The sequence below is a fragment of the Maylandia zebra genome, linkage group LG23 (assembly GCF_041146795.1).
Source record: "Maylandia zebra isolate NMK-2024a linkage group LG23, Mzebra_GT3a, whole genome shotgun sequence".
Lineage (NCBI taxonomy): Eukaryota > Metazoa > Chordata > Actinopteri > Cichliformes > Cichlidae > Maylandia > Maylandia zebra.
This window is the reverse complement of record NC_135188.1, coordinates 6,429,785-6,452,959: the sequence shown is the minus strand read 5'-3', so window position 1 is coordinate 6,452,959 and position 23,175 is coordinate 6,429,785. Positions and strand designations below refer to the sequence as shown.

The 23,175-nt window shown below is 37.7% G+C and overlaps 1 protein-coding gene across 6 annotated transcripts in view; it reads right to left on the bottom strand.

Moving 5' to 3' along the window:
- The window catches only part of sbno2b (strawberry notch homolog 2b), a 64,524-nt gene that overhangs the window by 28,568 nt on the left and 12,781 nt on the right, over nt 1–23,175 (bottom strand). For 4 of the 6 annotated variants that reach the window (XM_014413008.4, XM_004554877.6, XM_014413011.4 and 1 more), the window contains exons 2-4: nt 17,962–18,188; nt 17,137–17,225; nt 7,793–7,916 (exon numbers count right to left, since the gene is read on the bottom strand). In XM_014413008.4, coding sequence (XP_014268494.1) covers nt 7,793–7,916; nt 17,137–17,225; nt 17,962–18,069 — 321 coding nt within the window. In that variant the 5' untranslated portion in view covers nt 18,070–18,188. Of the gene's footprint in view, nt 1–1,067; nt 1,475–7,792; nt 7,917–17,136; nt 17,226–17,961; nt 18,189–18,664; nt 19,300–23,175 lie in introns of those variants that run through there. The other 2 variants (XM_076880074.1, XM_014413012.4) reach the window with 2 other exon arrangements.

Here is a 23,175-nt window from a genome sequence, read left to right as displayed (position 1 = left end):
GGAACTCATGACTGGACCCTTTTTCAATTTTTGCTGAAAGAAGAAATGCTGACATGGGATTAGCCAACTGACTTAATCAGAAATTCACTGGTAATGGGCTCAGCAAGCCTTTCCCCAAATCAAGTCATTAAATTTGCCACATTTTCACTGACACCGTGCAGTCTAATGAATCATAATTCAAAAAATAATGATGGTCTATTTACAATCCAGCACAACAATGGCCAAATTTAATAGTCATCCACAAAACCGGCAAGACTGCCATTTAGCCTGACAAGATATCAGGTTCTAGCACTTAGTGGTAGACAGCGTGGAGTGTGGCACATAATAATTTGTCAGAGTTTGTGGCCGTGTGCAGCAGATGATTGGCTGGCAGACTGGTCTGTCGGCAAAAAATATTCATAAACTGATCTAAAAACTAACAGACCATCTTTCATAATCATTTACTCTAAGACAGTTAAATAGGGAAGCAAAAAGCTTAAAGATATAATGAACAAAGATGAGGTAACCTTCTTTCTTTCAATAGAATTAATCATATTCGTGCTCTACACCAATTTCAGTCTTGGTGTAGGGCATAATCAGAGACATATCTCAATCTTGTTCAGGAAACAAGCATTTGTAAGCGCTACTACAAACTAATTTAAGAAGTTTTTAAAATACATCTTAATATAGTACGAATTTGTCAGCTGTCAGAAGTGTCTCAATACAGTTACTTTACAAACAGATCAAATCCAAAGAAGGCCAAGCCCATATAAAAAACCCTATACTACAATAGAAGAAACAACATAGGCCTGTCTCCTTCAGCGCTGTTTTTAGAGGAAGCGTTTATAAAATTAATTCAAGGAAGTTGAAATTAAAAATACAACGATGGCTGGGTAATGAACTGTTATCAAGTTCCATGACAGGGACAATAAAAACTCTTCACAATAACAGCCTACAGTTAGTCACGAGGCTTTTCTATTCATAGTATTCAAGGGCTGATCGTGACATTAGAAAATAAAAACGGCGAGTGCTTAAATCAACACTCTTCATTCAACTTAAAATATATGACAACAAGATGCAAACAGTACCTTTGGTAGCGGTTTTCCCAGCTGAGCATAAAATTTAGTCCAGAACTGCATGAGAGACATGGATCCAACAGCTGCAGTTTGGGGGAGTAAAATATACACACACATACGCTCCTGCTTCACCTTGAATCCCTGAACTGGACAGTCTCTTCCATGTGTTGATTAAAGTGTTGGTAATCACTTTACAGCTGGTGCGCTCCCACCCAGCACAGGACTCTCACTAGCCCCTTCACAGTTCCTCTATGGTTCAGAGCACACATCTGCCTCTACCACAGATCTGCTGTGGGCAATGAGCTCACACCTACAACCTCTCACAAACAGAGATACAAGCAACTCTAAAACATACTTCCTGCTTCACCAGGACTGTCAGGTATTTGCATAAGGGGTTTAGTCATAGTGATTGTGGACTAGTTCCTCTGAGCTCAAAAAGGTGGTTGGAGAGCGAGTGAGAACAGAGGAGGAGGGGAGGGGAGAGGTGGGGAGAAGAGGGAGGGAGGAGGGGAGGAGCTTTCAGGAAATGATGCTTTTGTTGGTAAGTGACTAGAGTTACTGGCAGTAGGGCCCATTTTACTGTACATGGTGTAACTCAACCGCATTTGTAGTGTAAACAGTATTGCGCTCTGGACCTGGCCTCTCCTCACACCCTGCTGCTTACTGCTATGTTTAATGGGACTCGGCCACTATTTAATCATTATTATATTTAGAGGCCAAATCCCTGCCTGGCTTGCTGTCTTACTTCATACTCTTTTTTTGTGACTCTTTATCTAGAAAGATTCATTTTTAGGCCAGTCACTATTCTTTTAATAAATGCTGATTAATATAAGGTAAAAATTAATACACACAAAAGCTAACAAAGGCAGATGCAACAAGTTGTCAAATAAGCTTTCTGGGAAGGGTGTGTCAGGTATGACAGGACACCTTTTTGCAGATATAACAGCACAGAATAGGATATAGTTTTCGATCAAGAGAGCTTCTTCTACAACCATTAAAGAGATTTTATGAAAAAAAGAAAAAACAGCCGAGATTGTTAAAAGTGCGTGTTTTCAATCTCACGGGGTCTTTCAAAGATTAGCCTATCTGCACACCTATTCATAAAAAGTTATTACTGCTTACTGGAACTATGGGTGTGATTGTAAAATGCAAACAACAAAAAAAAAAACAACAATATTCTGGGAATCTGACTGCTTATCAAAGGCAGCAACGTGCCAGTTTTTCTAAAACAAGAGCAATGTTAACTGTCCAACTGTCCATCATAAAGGAAAACATTGTGGTATTTAAAAAGAGAAATAATGTGATTTATGTGAAACACGGGGGCCTATTTGTACACCCAGCTTCCAGGAATACATGATATCAAGCATGGAGAGGTACTGTAATGTCCATCTTCACTGAATTGAAGGGGAGTCAGGCTCTCAGAGACAGAGTGGCGCCTGTCCATGGTGTCATCATTGTATGACTGGGAATCCTCTGAATAATTTGTGTATGTATGTGAGTCTGGGTGTGTGCGTGTGTTTCGTTTCACATGGAAGGCCACTGGGGAGAAATTAATCATTGATGTACTTCTTTCGAACTCCTAAACACACCTTGCTGCTTCACAACCAAAAGAAGTACCACTTTATTTGAAAGGGAAGTACACCATCATAAACGTGGAATCTTTTCAAACGTTTATCACTGCTGTCATCAAGTGTCACTCAGTTAAAAATGTCATTTTTATGACAACTTGACATTAACTAATAGTTTGGGTTATATAACTACAGTTTCCAAATTGTACTCTTGCAGTCGGGATCAAGTACATAGTCATGAAACAGTTATATTACTGTTGTGGCAATATCAAGCCAATATCAAAGCCTTCTATGTATCACAGCTTAATGATGTAATGTTAACCCATAAAGCTAAACAGTTTACATACCCTATAAACATATCATGCTCATAAAAGGTTTACAAGAAGCTATGTCTTCTTGGTGAATGTGAAGTGCATCAACTTCGCATTTAAATGACTTATATGAACAAGTGCCGTTTAATAACATAATCCAAAAATATGTCGATAGTCACCTGTAAGTCTTATGCTGACCCTTTCAAATACACAAATGAATGCATTCCTGACTTTACATACAAAACATCAGGATATAGTCTTATTGTCATATGCGCACAGCTGCTTTCAGTGATCTACAAAAGCTAAGTGGCAATGTGAAGCTACGTGAAATGGGGCTAACTGAGACCACAAACAAGCAAAGCTGGTTTGATTTCCAAATCTGATTTTGATTCTAGCCCTCAATGACTTTGAATCATTTGAATCCTTTGTCACATTTGATGACCCTTATCAAACAGGACCAACAATTGTATTTTTCCATTCACTGTGATGATATCATCTCTAACTTGCAAGGTAGACACGGGTGCAAGTCAAAACCTGACTATTGCAATAATTATTTTTTGTTAAGAAATACTCAGTTCCTAAACAAATGAGAGTAGAAGTTAAACTATCCGAACCTAATATTAAGGCACACAGTCCTCACGGAAAACAGTGCACCTATTAACAACCCTTTAAATTAACACCTTTGACCTCCTCCTTCGGAAACTAGGCCAGTCAAATGACTGTGCTGGAGTGTCTTATAAGGAAGTAACCGAGAAATACCAACTGATTTATATCATGACAGGTTTGCCACAGAAAAAAAGAAAGTCAAGACAAACCAGATCGTCCTCTTACCGCACACCATATTCCAACACCCCCGCCCCCCTCCAAGAAAAACAACAAAAACACCCTGAGAACTTTCAAATTCACCAAATTCACCAAATATTTTAAAACAAATGAAAATAATTCTATTAGCTGGGTATTTCTGTATGCATTGCAAACACTTTTTAATTTACAAAATGAGAGTCTTAAATGCAACAGAGAGGTTTAAACTACACCTGTGTGCAAAAATATGAGCTTAGTTATGATCTAGTTCATGGTCTGCAGAGTTGCACAGGTTAAAAAAAAGCATGCCTTTCAGGAACCAAGGGGCCTTAACATTTTTTCAGCTGGGTCTTAGACTAAACAGGATCTTTCTCTTTGCTTTTCTCTTTCCTTTGCCTGCCCATATAGATATTTTGATGTTATCACATTTCAACTACATATCTAGTGTGTTTATATCACCTTAGACAAAGACAATGATCTTTCTACAGGTAATTGCCAACAGCTGGCTAAAGACTTACTCACGTTTGGAATTTTGAGTGTGACTTATTTAGCAATAAGAAATTTTCAGTTCTACAAAAAGCAAAACTAAGAAGACTCAATGCAAATGCACACTTCCTAGAAATGTACTTGGCAGTATTATGAGTGTAAACGTGAGAGCAATTACACGGAGAGACAGAACAAGAGTATGTAGTAAGAGACTAAGACCAGGAGTGTGCCTAAATGTGCTCCAATGTGTGTACATGTGCACATACAGTAGGTATACTGTATATATAGAGGATATAGTATGTATGATAGTATGGTCTGCTTCTGACGTGATGTGCACTCCTTGAGGTTAGCCAGAGTGGTTAGTTTTGTCTTTATTGTCTTCCAGTAAATCTTGTTGTCATTGTGACTTTTGTCACATAGACTCACGTGTTTAAGGTCCACAGATTACAAAACTTGGGCTTGGTAGGTATGCATGTATCACTGTGACAAAGGGTATAGCTTTCTTTCAAAACGCGGTTGCGTTTTTGTCAAAGTAGCAGCTCTCTTTTTTTTCTAATTACAGTGAGCAGAGTCAGCAGAATGGAAATATGTTGCTAGTTTGAATCTACTAAAGAAAAATGGCATTAAAATTCTTGAGGTTAATAAAAACCAGTAAATACAAGTTAGCCTCAATATGGTTTTTCCACTGTTTATCACAGTTTTACTGTGTCCAAGCTGACTGTTTTGGTAATGCCTTAGTTTATAGCTTCTTGGTGGTACTATAACTCCCAGAAAAGGTATTTTATGCCAACTGTTATTTCTGGGGGAAGTTTCCAGCGAAAGACAGCACATATTGGCAAAGCTTCAGTTCATATAACGTGTAGGTAATTTTATTCAGCCATTGTTTAAATCTCTCACATTTAATATGTCCTAATTACTTATGATGTGCATTGTGTGCATTGGTTATGATGTTTCAACAACCTTATCCTGATCACAATACAGTGGCCACATGTCCATTTTATTTATTAGTAACTTCGAGAAAAGTCATATAAAAATAATATTAACGGGAATATAAACAGGAAGTCTACTGATTCTAACACAAATAATCAACTGTTTTCAGAATTACAGCAATCCAGAGTTACACTTCCTGGTCATATGCTGGTTAGCTGCATAAACAAACTGTAACATTGTGGGAAGACAGCAAACCAAAAGAGATTTTCCTAATGACCCTACAGCTGTAACTGAAACAAAGAAATTGCTGAGGTAAACACGGCAGTCACTTGACAAAACCAAACGATCCCATCAAAAACTCTGCCTAGTCAAATATGCCTAAATGTTTTCTGTATTGTCATGAATCAACAGTGGGGGGGAAAAAACAAGAAATTCTGCTTTCTGATTGTGGATGGACACAGGAAAAACATGGCAGGATCACCACGGAATGGGGGAATGAAATGGAGGATGAAGTGAGCTGAGTGTGAGTTGGCAGATTAGTCATGATGACCCCATGACTTACATTTTCTCCCCCATGCCTCACATGGCAGGGAGTGTCTAAAACCAGAAAGAAGAGCTGAGAAAGCACAATATAAGCACAAAAGATCTCGCTGCCGCAAACAGGCACAAGCAAGCATTTTAACATCACATATTTTTGACACCACGAAAACAAATCTCCACTACTTACTGCTTGTGAAAAGAGGTAATCTAAACTAAATCTCACAACAACTGTTTTCTAATTATGTACCTACAGATAATTAGACATCTGTGTCATACACTCAGGAGCCCTGTATGATTACTTTACAGAAGAAAGCTCAATCCAGACAGGCTAAAACATGCATTTGGAAAACTAGGGAAACCCCACATGAATCACACAATCCATGTAAGCACTACAATACACGCGCATGACACGTAACTTTCTTTTGTATAATATATGACATGTGTAGCTTTTGATTTTAAACCCCTCCCACCAGTCTTACAAACCAATAAAACCTTGCCTTTTTTTTTCTTTTTTTTTTAAAGAGAGAATTATTAGACTCATTCAAACATCTGGAGCCAAACATGAAGTGAAACTCTTGCGTGTAGATTCTGTGTCTGCTTGTGCTTCATTTGAAACTGCTAGTAATGATGGACTACAAATGATGTGTCTGGAAACTGGATATCAACAACAAAAAACTCTGAATTATCCTTGCAGCTTTGTCATAACGTACCTATAATGTGCACGTTCATTAAATGTATTTAAGATCTTTTAGTTCTTCTGGTTGATGCAAAACATCTGAGCAAAAACTATATGAGAACTTGTTATTAGAATTTTTTTATTCTATGATTTCTTTATCATAGAATGTAAATGCATGCTTTTATCTACAGACAATACATTGTTCACTGGCCAGGCTATGCTGTCAATTTGCTACGGCAAGGAGCTGTTCCAGCATCTCTTCTGACTAAAGATAGATTTGTCCAATTAATTATAGTCATGTCCAGAAGTGTATTTCATGCACCAGGATTGAAAAACATTATTATTTTTTACAATCTGCATTTTCTACATTTTTATTAGAACTACTGTTTAAAGAGTTGCCTCGTAGGAACATAATGAGGAAATATGTTATAGAAAAAATGCATATGCAAAGCAAGGATCCCTTATCTTGAGCCACCACTGTGGCTGCTTTGGCTTTATGCTGGACTAAGGAAAGCCCGGACAGCTACGCCTTCTCTAGTTAGTGGCTCTCTTCTTTAAAACTCATCATCATAGCATATTGTGTTTTAATGTGGTTCCATAATGACACTCATAAACTCAAAATGGATTCAGATTAGAAATTCACTGGTCTGTGCAATTACAATGGCTCCTGTTCATACAATACTAGCTATAAAGTACTGGCTGAATGGACACAAAAGTACTTAGAAATAAAAAATGCAAATTATGCAAAGTAATGGGTATGGGTAGAGGTCTGTGTCTTCAATGCCCCTGTTTAAGTATTTCCCATTTTTGAATGAATGTCCAAGTTAAGCATAGTCTCACAGGCACTGAAATAATTCACAGTAGCTGAAAAAACTTCCAGGACTTTCTAAGATGCTTAATATTTGTAAAATGATTTGAAGCATGACTAAAACGCCGACTTCTAAAGGCATAAAACCATAGAAGAGAGGATCACACAATTATAGCTTCCTATTAATGACATGCCTTGACAGGAATTGGGCAGGTGCTGCTGCAGTCGTCTAGACAACATCAGGCTTTAATAAGGTTTCTCTACGGTAAATTAAGGCTCAACTTAATACACATGAAAGGCAAGATGAAAGGGGTGAGTGGGAGGTATTATCCTTCCCTATGATGAGCAAGTAAATGAGAGTGGTAGACAAAACAAATAAACGAAAAAACTCAAAACAAAACTGCAAGACAAATACATCTTTCTGTATTTATAAGACTATCTTCATCCCGATTCTTGAAGCCATTCCAATATCATCACAAATCCAGCAAATGAGGGAACATCTTTTGGAAAAAATGTCCACCCTTTCTTCAGTAGATTTCCAAAGACTTGTGAAATAAAAACTGTTCCGGTGAGACCATCTGTAGGTCAGCATGTACAAGTGCTAAATAAAAACCAACCTGGGTAAACTCTCCATTCCTAGAGAAGTTGAGGCCGGGAAAGTCCATGTCAGAGATTCCCGGGTATATATCCACTGGCATATCTGGAATGTTGGTGAAAGCTCTGCCGTTTAAGTGGTACTGCCTAGAAAGAAAGACAAAGTTTAGTCTGTTTAACTGTTACACATAGCTTTTTCAAATAATAACAAGGTTTATACTCATTCAGCTACAAACACCTTAAAGCTGCCAAAGTTCACAGGCTTTTATACCTGTACAGTAAGTAGCAGACATGTGAAGCTGACATTTAAGTAGTACACCAAAGTACTCCAAGACAAGCGTGCCGGGTGCTGTTTGTTATTTAGTATTGTCTAACTAAAAGTTAATGGTCTAAAGTTATAATACTGTGTTACAAAACATTTTTTTTTAAATTCCACACACGCCTAACAGGTGAAGGCGGAACACTTTCAGTTTGTTCCCTTATGGCATTTTCAAGCTAGTTTTAAGCCCAATCTAGTCTCTTGTAACTCTTGAAATCTTTGTCTTAGTAAATAAATAATAACAAAAAACAGGCACCAGGGATTAAAAGAAACAAGCTAAACATGTATCTCAGGACAGACAGGCAGAGATAGACAAGATTAGAAAAACCCAGAGGGTAAGCGAGAGCTATCAACAGAAAGTCTAAGTACAGAGAATAAGAGCAGCTCCTACCCGTTTCAAAGATCCATTTCTCCCGAATAACAACCTTCACTTTGTCTACTGTGCTAATATCTGAAACTGTCCAATAGAACTCCTGCGATATTTTCAGTTTCTTCCTGAGTACAAGTCATCATAACGCAACAAGCTTACTCGTCTATGAGTGGTAAAAGCACAGTCAAAATGAAAGCAAAACTAAACCCTTGTAAAGGTGGAACTATAAAAGGACCATCCCATATTCGTCTCACCCAATCATGTTCCAGGGCTCAGAACTGAAGGATTGGAAACGTCCAAATCTATTCAAAGGATTAGATCAGCAGGCCTGATTGATTTAAGGTCAAAATACATCAAGGGGATGAAAGGGCAGTCCTAATCCAGTGTAAGGAAACCAAACTATGGAAACATGGTTCCTCTGATTTCAATCAGAATCAGAATCAAAATACTTTATTGATCCCTGGGGGAATTATTTTTTTGTTACAGTGCTCCATTATAAACAAACATTAACAAGACAGACAATACGCTAACTAAGAATAGTACAATATATACATATATATATATATATATACACATAAAGTCACTTATTAATAAATAGCTGAAAATTGTTCATTTATTAATGAACAACAAAATGACATGTTGCCAAATATTCAATATTTGAGATTGTACGTGGTCACACATTCAGTATTTGCTGAGAATATGTTATCTTTATCTTGGTTATTGTTTTATATAACCAATTCTCTCACTTGGTTACTTATGCAGCCATCGATTTTTCGTTTGAATTTTTGCGGATGAAAGGGGCGTCTGGCTGATAAGTAGTAGGGGTGGGGGAAAAAATCGATACTGTGTAGTATCGTGATATTTTGTTCGCTAATAATGTATCGATACAGGGACAGCAGAAATCGATATTTTATTACAAAAGGGTTTTTGTGCTCTGACTTCAGAGCATGTTGATCCTTTTCTGAGAAAGAATCCTGACATTCCTTCACTGTCCAAATGTGTTTAACGTTTTTTGGCAGCAATAAACATGACAGTTTACTTATTTTAATTTAAGACATGTTTTATTTTAATTAAGTTTAAAACTTTTTTATTTAATATAAAATTATATTTTGTTTTAATTTACTTTCAAATTCTTCAGTTGCTGAAGGGGCTGCATAGTTTTCATATTGCATAGTGCAGAATAGCTATAATTGTACCAGATGGTTGCATTCAGTTAAGTTGGACTAGACTGTAATACAAACCGTTCAGTTTGTCAACAACAAAACTGACTGAAATGAGAGAAAGACTGAGTGCGAGACTTTGATATTAGAGAAAATGAATATTGATAAAGTTTACCTTTATGTACAGAATCTGAATATCGCAAAATATTTTAAAAAATTGCAATAATATCGTATCGTGCGTTAAGTATTGTGATAATATCGTATCGTGGGATGTATGGTGATTCCCACCTCTAATAAGTAGGTTAACTTAAAAAAACAAAACAAGACAACAATGAGGTCTTTGTTAAACTTATTTTTCCTCAATCAAGTAGATGGGGAGTTAGTGTGAGAACAAGTAGTTTGCCTACACAATGGAAAAAGACAAGATTAATCATGGCGATAAATATAAATGAGAAAAAAAAGGTAAAGAACATGATTAGTTCTCAGAAAACACCGCGAATAGTAACAACCATCCACACTGGAAATCCCCTTAGCAAACAGTGATATGAGTGTGATATTATTACAACAGAAGTCTTGGCAGGACAGCATAAGCTGCCTTCCAATAACACAAAGCCAGTGAGGGTCTCTCAGCTAAAGTAGCTGAATGACTTACTGTTTATCTCATCATGCATAGCCTGAAGCTGTGCATAGATAATAATATCTATAACTTTGCTTTTCCGCACACCTTGGTTTTCTGTTCTAGTGTGCAGTTATCTCAACTGTCTTTCAATTACTGCGATTTTACAAGTTTGCTAGAATTATGTTTATTATTAGGTTTTCAGATAAATTACTTCCTGGCATCCTGTGCCCCTTACTTATTGAGAAGTTCATAATTAGGGTCTTTAAAGGATCAGACCTGATGTGCATTTCAAACAATGACTGTACAAAAGTCTATAGTCATTTTCTACGCTCTTTACTTTAAACATTAGAATGTGTTTCAGCTTCAAAGTGGTTCACTATAGTGCTGACACCTTCAGGATTAAGGCATCATCCTTAAAGCAAACTCCTATGGAGGTGCGGAACTTGCAGTAACTTTGGAAATTAATCCTGAAATAAAAATAAATAAATAAATAAATATTTAAAGCTATGCTAACAGTGAATAAACACAGGAATTTAATGTACATTTAAGATTACCTGAAAGTGATTGTAGATAAAGGTAAGTTTGTCACATTTTGCCCAATTCAGGAGTAGCCATGAACTGTTTACTGTGAGCAAACATGAGCACTTTACAATGATGTTAGTGTTTTCGGCTTCTTCCATAGAAAAATCTGAGATCATTATCAACATCTACGGGATGCCCAAGATTACAAAGTAAACAAAGACATGCAACTGCTCTGATTCCTAGGAGTATCTCACGAAGTACAGCTTTAAAAAAAAAAAAAAAAAAAAAAGGATCCTACTCGGAAGCACATTTCTTTGAATCTGAGTATGCTATTTTTAATAACTGTAGTGTATCCTTTTTTCTTATGTTATACAGTCTCTTATTTCTTGTTTTTTTTTATTGTATATTCTTTAATATAGTGTATACATGCTCCATCTGCCTGTCACTTTGCTGCTGGAACACGCAAATTTCTCCAACAAGGGACAATAAAGGACAATTCTAGTCTAATCTATATTTCTATTCTAAATTTATCTCCCGCAGTGAACTTTGGCTCATGGCAGTGGGAAACACTCCAGTGTGACTCTAGGTAGTACTGTGCTAAAGATGCTAAATAATGCAGAGAAGACAGGTAGCAGGTCAAAGCTAATTTTGGAGTAAATATCAAAAATCCTTTCACTACACGAATGAATCCATAAAACATGAAGAGGCTGTGGTGTTCTAACTGTACATTGCTGATATGTTGTGTAAAGCAGGAAAAGCAGCTGTGTGGGCAGACCTAACCATTATTCCTGCAATAAACTGTTAATTAAATCACTTGAAAATATTTAACTGAGCAGAAAATTAGTTTCTACTTATGTTTAAAAATCAAATGGAGTTTTTCATTCTAAAACTGGTTCTCAGTTTCCAGTTTTTCCCTTACAATGACTACCTGCTATGTGAGTATGTGTGTAGGGCACTTTAATCACATCTTTGTGAGGACACTGACTAAGATATATGCATTACTGAACCTCAAACCGCCAGGTTCTATCACCAAGAATAACAGTCAACTCTCACTCTAACCCTACCCTAAACCTACACCTTAACCTAACTTTAACTCTAAAACAAAGTAAAGAGTCTATTTAAAGTATTTAACGTCCTAAACAGGGCTTTGAAGATGCGTGAAAAACTGAGAGTTCAAACATTTACAAATGGTATTACTCAAATTATTTAAAAGCTGGACAAGTATGCACTATAAGTGTTATGTTGTTATGTTTTTTATTTTTCATCTTTGGTTTCCTGTGATAAATATATCAATCAGTCACTCATGCTGTTTGGATGGGCTGATCATGACGAAGTTGCAACCCACAATCTGCCTGTGGTACACACACACAAACATATGCACAGACACACTTAGGGAGTGTCTCTATTAAAAACAGAAAGTTTAAGATGGCCATATGACACATATTGAATTTGTAAATCATAACTATAATATCACCTGAATTACAGTCTCTCCGAAAAGACTCTCTACAGATTATTTAACTCGTACTGTATTTTATTTTATTTTTTTGCATAAGCTAACACATACCATGTAATCTCTATGCAGCAACTGCTGAAATATTTTTCAGTGTTTGGATCTTTTTAAATTGGATTTATGAATTAGATTTTTAGCCTTGATGATGTGCCATCTTCACATAACTAGAGAAGACAAATATTCAGCCAGTGCCAGATACAGTGATGTTGATACCAATATGACTAAAAATAACACAGCAGGATATAGGGTGGGGACAGACAAATAAGTTTCTTCATTGTCTGGGACATGCAGAGTTGTAAATATCAAAACCACAGTGCAACAAACTGTCAAGAGAAGATAATGTTTTTGCTAATGTTCATTTCATATTTCACAGCTTTACATGCAAATGCAAACCGCCACCTCCAAAATTTCAACCTGCTGTGACAAAAAACATGGTTCTTCTGAATAAAGATACCAGGGTAAGACTGCTGTCACTGTGTGTTAATAAAAAGGTAAATTTTAACAGGTCAGTGTTTTGCTCATATAACCTATGCTGTGAGTTTGTAGCTGGTTCCATTAGTAAATAAATTAATAGATTAAATTAAGAGACAGTGAAGTAGTTCTGTGAAATTGCAGCTGGACAGTAGATATAATCAATTTAAGTTGAGAGAATGACCTGTTGCCTTCTATTTGGTAAGCTATGAGCTCACACACAACTCTTAATTTATCCTTTTCTTGTCTTTATAATTGAATTCTACATGTTTAGGCCAGATAATGATAAACTGAGAAATACAGCATTATTAGCGGGGTGATTCTTGCTATTCTATTGCAGCTAGTAGCTTATGCCTGTACCTCAATGTCTCTGCTGGCAACCAGCTTGAACAATATTACAGAACAGAGAATTGCTGAGCTGTTAACCTGCTTCAAGCAGGTGGAGAGCAAGCCCTATCAGGAAAACTCACTGCAATATTCTGCCTCATTTGCAAAGTACATGCTGTACTGCAACTTTCCACTAAGTTAAGTGAATAATCGAATCGCCAAGATACAAAGTAGGTAATGGTGCAAGTGAGCGTATAACCTTTACAGTACCCCCTTTACCCCCCACCCACACACACACACACACACACAAAAATGCTTGTTCACCAGTGATGAGCATGTGCCAAAACAGAGCCCTAAATCAAACACACTCCTATTGTTCTGGATTTTATTATATTCCCAATGGGTGAGAAAGTGCCTTGGTTTTTCTACAACCCAAAGCACACAGATTAATCACAGACAATTCACATATTCTCAAGTGCTCCACATTTCATATAAAACTCATCTCCAGAGCTACTATAATGAGATGTATGCTTTAGTAAGCTCTAATACTAAAATGAACTTCCTCCTGCTGTAACTGTCACTAGAATCTAGGTGATGTTTTTATTACTCTTTATAAGGATCATTTCTGCTGCGCAGGGGCAGAATCAGTCAGCCAGTCCATCAATCTGTGTAAACAGAGCACTGGTCCATTCACATTCTTCCCTCAATGGGGTCTTGTGAGCTATTCACTTCTCAGCTTGTGCCCAGTAGCAATGTGAGTGGACAGCTGAGGGCTTTCGACACCAATCAGTTTCATTCTGACTGTGGAGAGCAAGTCAATCATACTTAGCTGCAGCCTGCTCTGTAACCTGAGGATCCTTCAAAAGAAGTAACACACACAGGGTCGTGCCACACTGAACATCAAAAATTAGCAGGGTAATGTAGAGATGCAGAAACTGGAGGTTTAGTCCTCTGTCCTGTTTACTCATGCCACATTCAAACTTGGGAAACTCTTGTTGCCTTTGAAATGGTTGCTTTAAAGACAGAGAACCACGACTGTGACACGACTGCGACTGTTACCATCTTCAAAGTAACTTTGGTGTGGGAAGACAGCAATAACACGGCAATAATACAGAGCCAGCCTGCAGTCAGTTTGAGATTGAATGGGGTCAAGCTGGCAAATACATGCAGCAGTTTGTGAAATACAGCAATGAACTGAGATAAATTGGCAAAAAAAAATCGTCAATCTTTTGTAATCTTTTGCAATTCTGGCTCCATCTACAGAGAAACTACAGAAAGTATTTACATTAAGAGTCCAGTCAGAACCCAAGTAATCTGAAATGGAAATAAGGAAATTCCTCCGGAGACAGTGGAGAAGTGATATTGCTTAATGTAGGACAGTAAATTTAACTGTAAAAGAAGACAGGAACTCTACAACCTTGCATCAGAATACAACCAGGTAAGCCAAATTCCCTATTCCAAAGAGACACACACACATTGCACATCAGATGCACTGATCAGCGCAGGCTGAGTGCAATGTGTAGGCAATTAATGAATTCAATGGAAATTATTTTCAAACCGTCCCAATTTGTTAAGAGTGACTGCATTCAATCTGAGTTGGACTACAATTGTTGCCTCCCACAAAGGGAATTGTGTAATTGTTTTGCAATTTAAAGTGGTCGCCCACAAGTTGAGGGTGAAGGCACACTCAAACACCGAGCAACCTCGAATGCTGCAACTACTTAAAACTGGTCACCAAATCTGAAAGAAAAATTAAATGTAATAATCAAGCAACCACTAACATTTCTTAGTTACTTTTTTTCTTTGTCTATTTCTATTTTAGTGATACTGAGCCATTAAATAAACTAGGAGCAGGACTGAATAATTTTTGAAGTGCTGCAGAAGGAATGATTAACGTGAATTAAATCTCTTGATCAAAGACTTGGTTCTTCTAAAAACCAGTCAGCCACTTCACTCTAAAACAAAACTGAGAGTACACAAAGACTTCCTCAAATGAGGGGTCCTCAAAACACAGTACTGAAGAACTAGTTGAAATTCAATCAAACCAATCTTGCAATAAACCACAGACCCCTTGTGAATTTGATTGTATTGTACATTGTAAAACAGAGAGTGAGATAAGAGTGTTGTAAACGCAACTTGATGTCAGAAAATTCCACTTTGAGTGAACTTGAAAACCACAGACCCTGCTTTCAACGTCATCTGGCACTTGAACTTTCAAAGACGCACTGCACTGGCAGCAATAACAATAGAAAACACCACTTCTTTAACAAACACTTCTTCAGTTATCTTCAATATGACACAATCTTGGTGATGACTAAATTCATCTTTAAAATAACAAGTCACTATCCACTGAATCACCAAATAGATACTGTATACAAGCCCACTCAATTCTCAGATTTAATGCACATAGTTTTTAAGTTTGGACTGGTTAAAGCAAAAGCCTAATGACGATATCACTTTTAAGACCCTGATAGTTTTCATGATGCAAGAAAGAACCATAATGACTGCTCTAATATTTAGCATGTATCATAGAATTAAACAATTCTGCTGAAAAAAATGCTAACCCATACTGCACAGATACATAAACGGTACATATGACCTTTTATATCAGAGTGCTTATACAAAGTGCACCTGATCTTTAACAGATTAAAATGTCAAAATGTTCCTGAGTGCACAGCTGTGGCTAAATGCATGGAGTGCAGTTCGTGATAACGACTGTGGTTCTTTCTGCCAACAAAAACAAGACGTTACGCAGCCCTTTTCCAGTTTAACTTTATACATGCACAACTTAGGAGAAAACGTTCATTTAGCACTGAGAGATCCTGCAGTTAAGTCTGACACTGGGCCACTCACTACGGGAAATAAAAGAGATTTGATAAAGAAGACCTGCCCAGTGATCTGAGCTGGTCGTTGAGTGTTAGAATGAGTATGTGATCAGCTGTAAAAAACAAACATTCAATCAGCTTTGGGGGTTTCAAAAGTTATGTGCCCACTGAAAGAAACACTTTTACATGCATCTAAATGATAATTTCATGTTAGGTTGGACCAGTGTATCCATTTTCTTTCAATCCTAAAGGTTTATATTTATCAAATATATACAAATGTTTCCCTCAAGTTTACCCGATTAATAATAAATCGTATATAACTGAGTTTAACCTCCTAGGACCTGGCGTCCACATATGAGGACATCACATTTTGGGTCGTCTAGACCAAAATACTAAATTTTGCTCTACATTTTGCTCTACATAATATGCCCAAATATCAAAGAGAAATTAAAAATGCATGCTTAGGAGGTTAAGCACCATCATACACTTATCTAGCTATATTTGACCAATTCTAAAAATTCTTTCACAATTTTTGCTCTTTTTATATTTATATGTATTGCTGTAGGATACACATATAAATGTCATTCTGACTGACCACATTTAAATGTGTGGAAGTGATTGTGTGCTATGTGGATGTCACTGTCTCAGGGAAGTATGCATTGATCAAATACACCAACATGAGGAAAAATTTATAATAATTTAAGTCCCTAGACTGCTAGTGCATTTTGTCAGTTCATGTGTGAAACTTGGAAACCAGGAAACTGCCTGTTTTAAATGCTTAACATTGGGGGTGTAACAGCATTTGAAACTCAGGGTTTGGTCTGAACTTTGGTTTCAGACTGCATTCAGCACTCAGATGCTGCATTCTGTGCTTAGAGTGCTACTAACTGTCAAGTATATATCTTTTTTTTTCATTGAAAATGTAAATAAATCATTCAAATATCAAAAATGTTTCCATTAAAAAGAATAAAACATATTCATAATTAACTGAGATAAACTAGTAAACCCAAAAAGACAGCTAGAACATCAACAAAAGGTGCTGGGTAGACTTTGCTTGATATAAATAGTCTTCTGGCAATAACTGTTAGGCTCCCAGGGAACATTAAAAAAAAGAGCATTTCATACCCAACCCAGCTTTCTGAACAGTTCAAGAGAAATACATGTGCTACTACACCCCTACTGAATATGGTAATTGTTATGGAGCATTCACTTTGAAGATACTGTAAACTGTGCTTGTAACTTACTGATTTCCAGACTGCATAGGGCAGTGTATGCTGTATCCACTCTGGTGAGAAGAGAGGGGCCAGGCAGTGGGGGTGGGAAATATTGAACTCTAAAAAGAAAGATTAAAAAAAGACTTATCACTTAAAGCAGCATTAGGACTTTAACACACAGGAAAGGCTCTTCTCTTCGTCCAAATTTAATATAAGTCTATACTATTACCAGCACTTTGCTATGTGTTATACTAAAAACAAAATACTTTGTTTAGATAAATCCCATCTTTACCCCACCAAGAAGTGAATGCTGCAGCTGATGGCAAAGAATGCCTGGGAATGATTTCAAAATGTTTCACTGTAGTTGCGCAATCCAATAATCGGTGATTTCAACAGCATTCAATAACATTCATCCTTAGTGTAATCTAGAGAGGTGGAAAGTTTCAGTTTCACGTATGGTGGGGGGTTTTTTTGCTTGTTTTTTAAAGAAATTCTCAGGAATAGCAATCATAATCCCATTACAGCAGAAAAGGGTGGAAGCCTGCTTTCATCACTTTTTAGTGGAATCATTTACTTTTCTGTTCACAATACACCATTAGAAAATGTGATTGTTTGATTATGTATTTAAGCACAATCTTTTAGATCTGTTAAGATGATCCAGACCAAAATTCAAGTGATTATCCAACTACATTTGCAGCAAAATGCCACACATTTCCAAATGTGTGGCATTTTGTGACACATGCTCTTTTATTTATCTATTTTGCCTTTTTGAAAAATATTAAATAAGTGAAACATAAAAGAAGAAAAACTATGGAGGTTATGCAAATAGGCCTATATATAAAAATGCAAACACACCTCCATGCTAGTGGGGGTTACAGAGAACAAGCTGTTGTCCAGCTGAGGGCCTTCTGGATGCAGGTAGTTCTCCCCGTCCATGGCCATCGCTGAGGTGAGGGTTGGCATCAGACCACAGCTTCACTCATGACCACCAGCCGACTTAAACTATGGACTTTCCGACCACCACTCAGGTGCTGGCTGTGTGTGAAATAGGGCTTTTAACAAGGGCAAATGCAGTCCATGACCTGAAAAAAAGAGTAGGAATGGATGAGACATATAGGAAATGAAGAGGACAGCAACAGGAAAAAAGCTGTCAAGCAGTTTCGCTGCAAATATGGTAATTATAAAATCAAGGAAGATGGTGTAAAGATAAATAAGCCATGAAAATCAGCAGAAACTGTGGGCTTAATGGCTTACTTAAAGTCAGATTCAGCAATAAAAAAGCTCAAAATCTCAAATTGAAGTATTTGGCCCATGTGCAACTGCAGTGATGGATACACAGAGAAAAGGCTCTTAGAATAGCCTATAATGCAAACCCCATTTTATATAATCTGACAGTTATACATGTTTTGTAATTTTAGTTTTGTTCTTTTTATTCAACAAACGGCATCCATAAAACCATGTCTGTCATGGTCCTGGGTCGTTGACCCAGCGTTTTGCGTTTTTTCTGATCTGTATTAGTTTAGGGTTAACCTGAAGTTTGGTGTATTGTCAGCCCTACCTGTGTCTGTCCTTGGTGCTCTGTTCATGTCCCCGTGTTGTGTTGTACATCAGTCTGTTTCCTGTTTTATTTTGAAGGCTCGTGTTCTGGATTTCCTGTTCTGTTCTGAAGGTCTGTGTCTGTTATTGTGTTCAGCTTGTCTCCTCCGGTCCCCGGGTGTATTAGGTTCAGCTGTTCTTCCCTCCTGTGTGTGATTACCTGATTACCTTGTGTGTGTATATTTAGTGGGTGTCGGTCTGTGTTCGTTGTCGGCTCGTCTGCGTTCATCCATGTATCACTGCGTTAATCTACATTCATCTGCGGTCTATGGTGTTCCTGTCTCTGCGTCTCTCTGCCCCGCACCCCTTTGTATGGTCCCAGGTTTGTCACTTAGTTTCTCCCAGTTTAGGTTTCCGTTTGTAATTACTCGTGCTTCATTGCCTGTTTTTGCCACTACCACCCTGTAAATAAAACGTCACTCGTATCATCAGTTTGCTGCATTTTGGGTCCTCCTTTTCCTCCACACCACACGGCTCCCTCCGCCAGCCGTGACAATGTCATAAAAAAATATGTTTTAGAAAGACTATGTCTGGCATAGCCATATAAACAGAGTCCAGTTTATGAGAAAAAATAGTGAAATAGAGAAATTCAAATATGTCATAAAGCACTAAAATGATTTACAAAATATGATAGGTTATGCAAATAGGCCTATATATAAGAGTTGGGAGTTCGTGGCTCAAGAGTTGGGAGTTCGCCTTGTAATCGGAAGGTTGCTGGTTCGAGCCCCGGCTCGGACAGTCTCGGTCGTTGTGTCCTTGGGCAAGACACTTCACCCGTTGCCTACTGGTGGTGGTCAGAGGGCCCGGTGGCGCCAGTGTTCGGCGGCCTCGCCTCTGTCAGTGCGCCCCAGGGTGGCTGTGGCTACAATGTAGCTTGCCATCACCAGTGTGTGAATGTGTGTGTGAATGGGTGGATGACTGGATATGTAAAGCGCTTTGGGGTCCTTAGGGACTAGTAAAGTGCTATATAAATACAGGCCATTTACAGGCCATAAAATGGTAATATGAAGATAAATTAAAAAGCAATTGGCCTTACATTTTAGGGCTGCTACATTTGTCAGAACACAAACTGAATTCAAATCTTATTCATAATTAGAGATGGACCGATCCGATATTACGTATCGGTATCGGTCCGATACTGACCTAAATTACTGGATCGGATATCGGAGAAAAATAAAAAATGTAATCCGATCCATTAAATATCACGAAAGCACCTCACAAAACTTGCAACACGCCGTAACTCACCTCAGAACGTTAGCACGTCGGAGCAGTATGCATCACGTGATAGAGCGGCTGTGGCATGCGGGACCTGTCGATGGTCTGGATAGCATTTGGAGCTTCGCTAGCAACCCGGCATTTCATCTCCGACAAAGTTATCCCGAGAGAAGTAAAGCAAGTGTGTAAGTCCATCTCTGAATGTTTGTAAAGCATTCCTGCGTTAAGCTTAACAAACGATATATGGAGCGACTGCCTCTTCTTGCTGCTACTTCAATCATGAAACTGCTTAAGGATCAGCTGATCGGCTTTTCTGTCGCGAGTCCGTGTCTCTAGTTTGCTTTTGGCCCACTTTGCACCAGAAAGAGGAAACCAGCGGCTGAACAACAGCAGCACGTTTAAGCTTGATCAGCTGTTGTTAGAATGTATTTAATATTACTTTCTACTCAAGGATCTTTTTCTACGTAGCTGACGCTGGTAACTGTGCAGGGGCGGATCTAGCAAAGTTTAGCCAGGGGGGCTGATAGGGCATTAACAGGGAAAAGGGGGCACAAAGACATACTTTTCTTTCTTATTCTCATTTAAAATGTCGAGCTTTTAATAAATAATTATCTGACACCCAAAGTTTTAATTTGATGTAAAATGAATAGAAGTCAATTACTGTATATAGTAACTATTAAGTCTAATATATATACCCTAGTAAGCTATAGTACTTTTTCCTTTGGGAAGGTACCATCTGTGCAGTCTGCAATTTTGTTGAAGAAAGATGTTGAATCTATTTAATATTTCTTGAAAAATAATTGATTTCTGTGCATTTTTTTTCACACTGCATCAAATTAAGGTTGATTACGTCGATTAAGCATCATGAGGTGGCGCGTGAGGGGTGGTTCCCTATTTTTTATTTATTTATTTTTGTTGTTGCTGGGAGTTGGAACCCTATTAGTTAGGTTGCTTAATATTTATGCTAAGTACTCTTTAAAATACCAGAATAGGGAGGATGGTGTAGGTTTAAGTTTCTTAGATTGATCAGTATTGCTGAACTATGAAATATTTTTTTTTGCATACAGGTATAACAGAATAGCTTTAGTGTAGTTGTTGTTTTAAACTTGAGTATGAACTTATACAAAATGCAGCAAGATATTTAAAAAACAGTTTTGTTGATTAAAAAACACTATATCGGATTCATATCGGTATCGGCAGATATCCAAATTTATGATATCGGTATCGGTATCGGACATAAAAAAGTGGTATCGTGCCATCTCTATTCATAATGCAGAGTTTGAGCAGATATTTATTGATGGACAGTCCTCATTAGCTGGTTGTCATCCAACATCACTGAAGATTCCACATTCATTACAGAACCAATTAAAATCATGGCCAGAGGTCCACAGCAGTGTGCACTGCGCTGGATAAACCTATAATGAGCACAAGCTAAATAACAAACATAACATAATAGTATTTAATACAGACATGGTGGTCCAAAAATAAATAAAAGAAAATCAATTATAATAAATTATGTTTAAACCAGTTGTGTTTATTGGTTTGGTTTATTATTGTATAACAAATGTTCAGAATTAACAGAAAATGGCACAGCTTTCTGCCGCTGAGTGTCACTCTCTGCTGGACGAGGACCACTGCTTACACATTCAGTAACCCCCAAAGCCAAATTCCAGCCAGTAAAACCACCAATAGTGTGTACTCACAAGACCTTTCATGTCGTAAAATATGTGTATCTTACAACTCAACTCGTAGATATGCAGACAGATTCCTAAAATGCTGTAAAGCCTATACCTTAACATTGTCAATCTTAAACACACAGAGCTACAAAAATATACAAAGGGAAAACCTGAATGGAAAAGCATTTGAGCGATTGCAAAACTGAATGCAGCACAATAATTGCTTTGGCTCAATTAGCTAAATTATTTAATATCAAGTATAATATCTCTGTATATTTTAGAGAACCTCTTTTCTCTTATATGGGATCTAAATCCATAAACTGCGATTTCCAACTAGATCACATAAACAATATATAAAACTAAAGTCAGTTTTTTGCTACTTAAAGTCCACAAGCCTAACAAATCTCTAATGAATCTCACCAGATGGGATCCAATGTTTTAGCACTTTACAAAGCATGTCTGTGTTACATTAGAAACACTACTACTCAAACTGCTACCCTCCTTCCCCTTGTCCTTCCTTCATTCCCTCCTCCAGTTTGCCCCCAATCTGGAACACAGACCAGACATGTTCACTGGGGACAAAGCTGAGGTAATAAATCCTAATAGAGTTCATGAGGGTCTAAATAAGGAGGACTTTGTGTGTCCAAGTGTGTGCAAGTCAGTGTATGTGACAGAGACAGAGGCCTGGCCCAAGATAGTCACCACTAGCAGAGCCAATACACACAAAGGGAGGCCATTTTCCACTTCGGGCTGCCTGTGTGATACTGTCTGGATAAAGGTGAAACAAATGAGGGGGAAGCCCAATGCAAAGAACCAACTGGCAAATTTCCTAGGCAGGAGGTCTGAAGCAAAAGGAAATTAGATATTTTTTGAATATGTATGGCCGGATTTCACCCTAGAAAGTGCAGCTCAAAGCAGGGAGACAAAAGCAAGGCAAGGGAGTCAGAGACTGTGTACTGGGAGCCTTGTGAGGACATGCTGGTGTTGCATAAATCTACTTAGTGTAGCAACGTAAGGACAGTGCTTTGCAAATGCATGCCAAAAGTGTCATCACAGCTCCTAGTGCACGCCACGCTTTGGTTTTGCTTGCACTTGTTGTGCACCATTCAATTTCCTAACCAATTCGGCATCACTAACTCAGCTGTAACATTATGGCTCCATCATGTCTGGCCAATGCCCAATACTGAAGTATTTATTTCTTTTGTTCTTATTTTATCCCCTTTTGTTGCAGGGAAACAAAGAAATCTTTATTATAAAAACACAGTTTTAAGCTCTTTCAGCCCTTCATTACCCTACTTTTAGCCATCAAAAAAATGGATGTAACACAACACATAAACATCGCCTGCTTACAATGATGTCATTTTAATTGCTGATAGTATCAGTTAACATGGCCGATACCAACGTTCTGCTGAAACATGCGGGCCTTATGGTACTGCACAGGAGTCCATTTGCATAGGTTTTTGGCTAGCAGATAAAGAGACTAACACAGATGATATAGAAACACAAGAGTCCTTAAAAAAGCCAAGCCCATATATCCCAAGGGTGAAGATATGATGCATTAAATCCAGTACTGATGGGATAT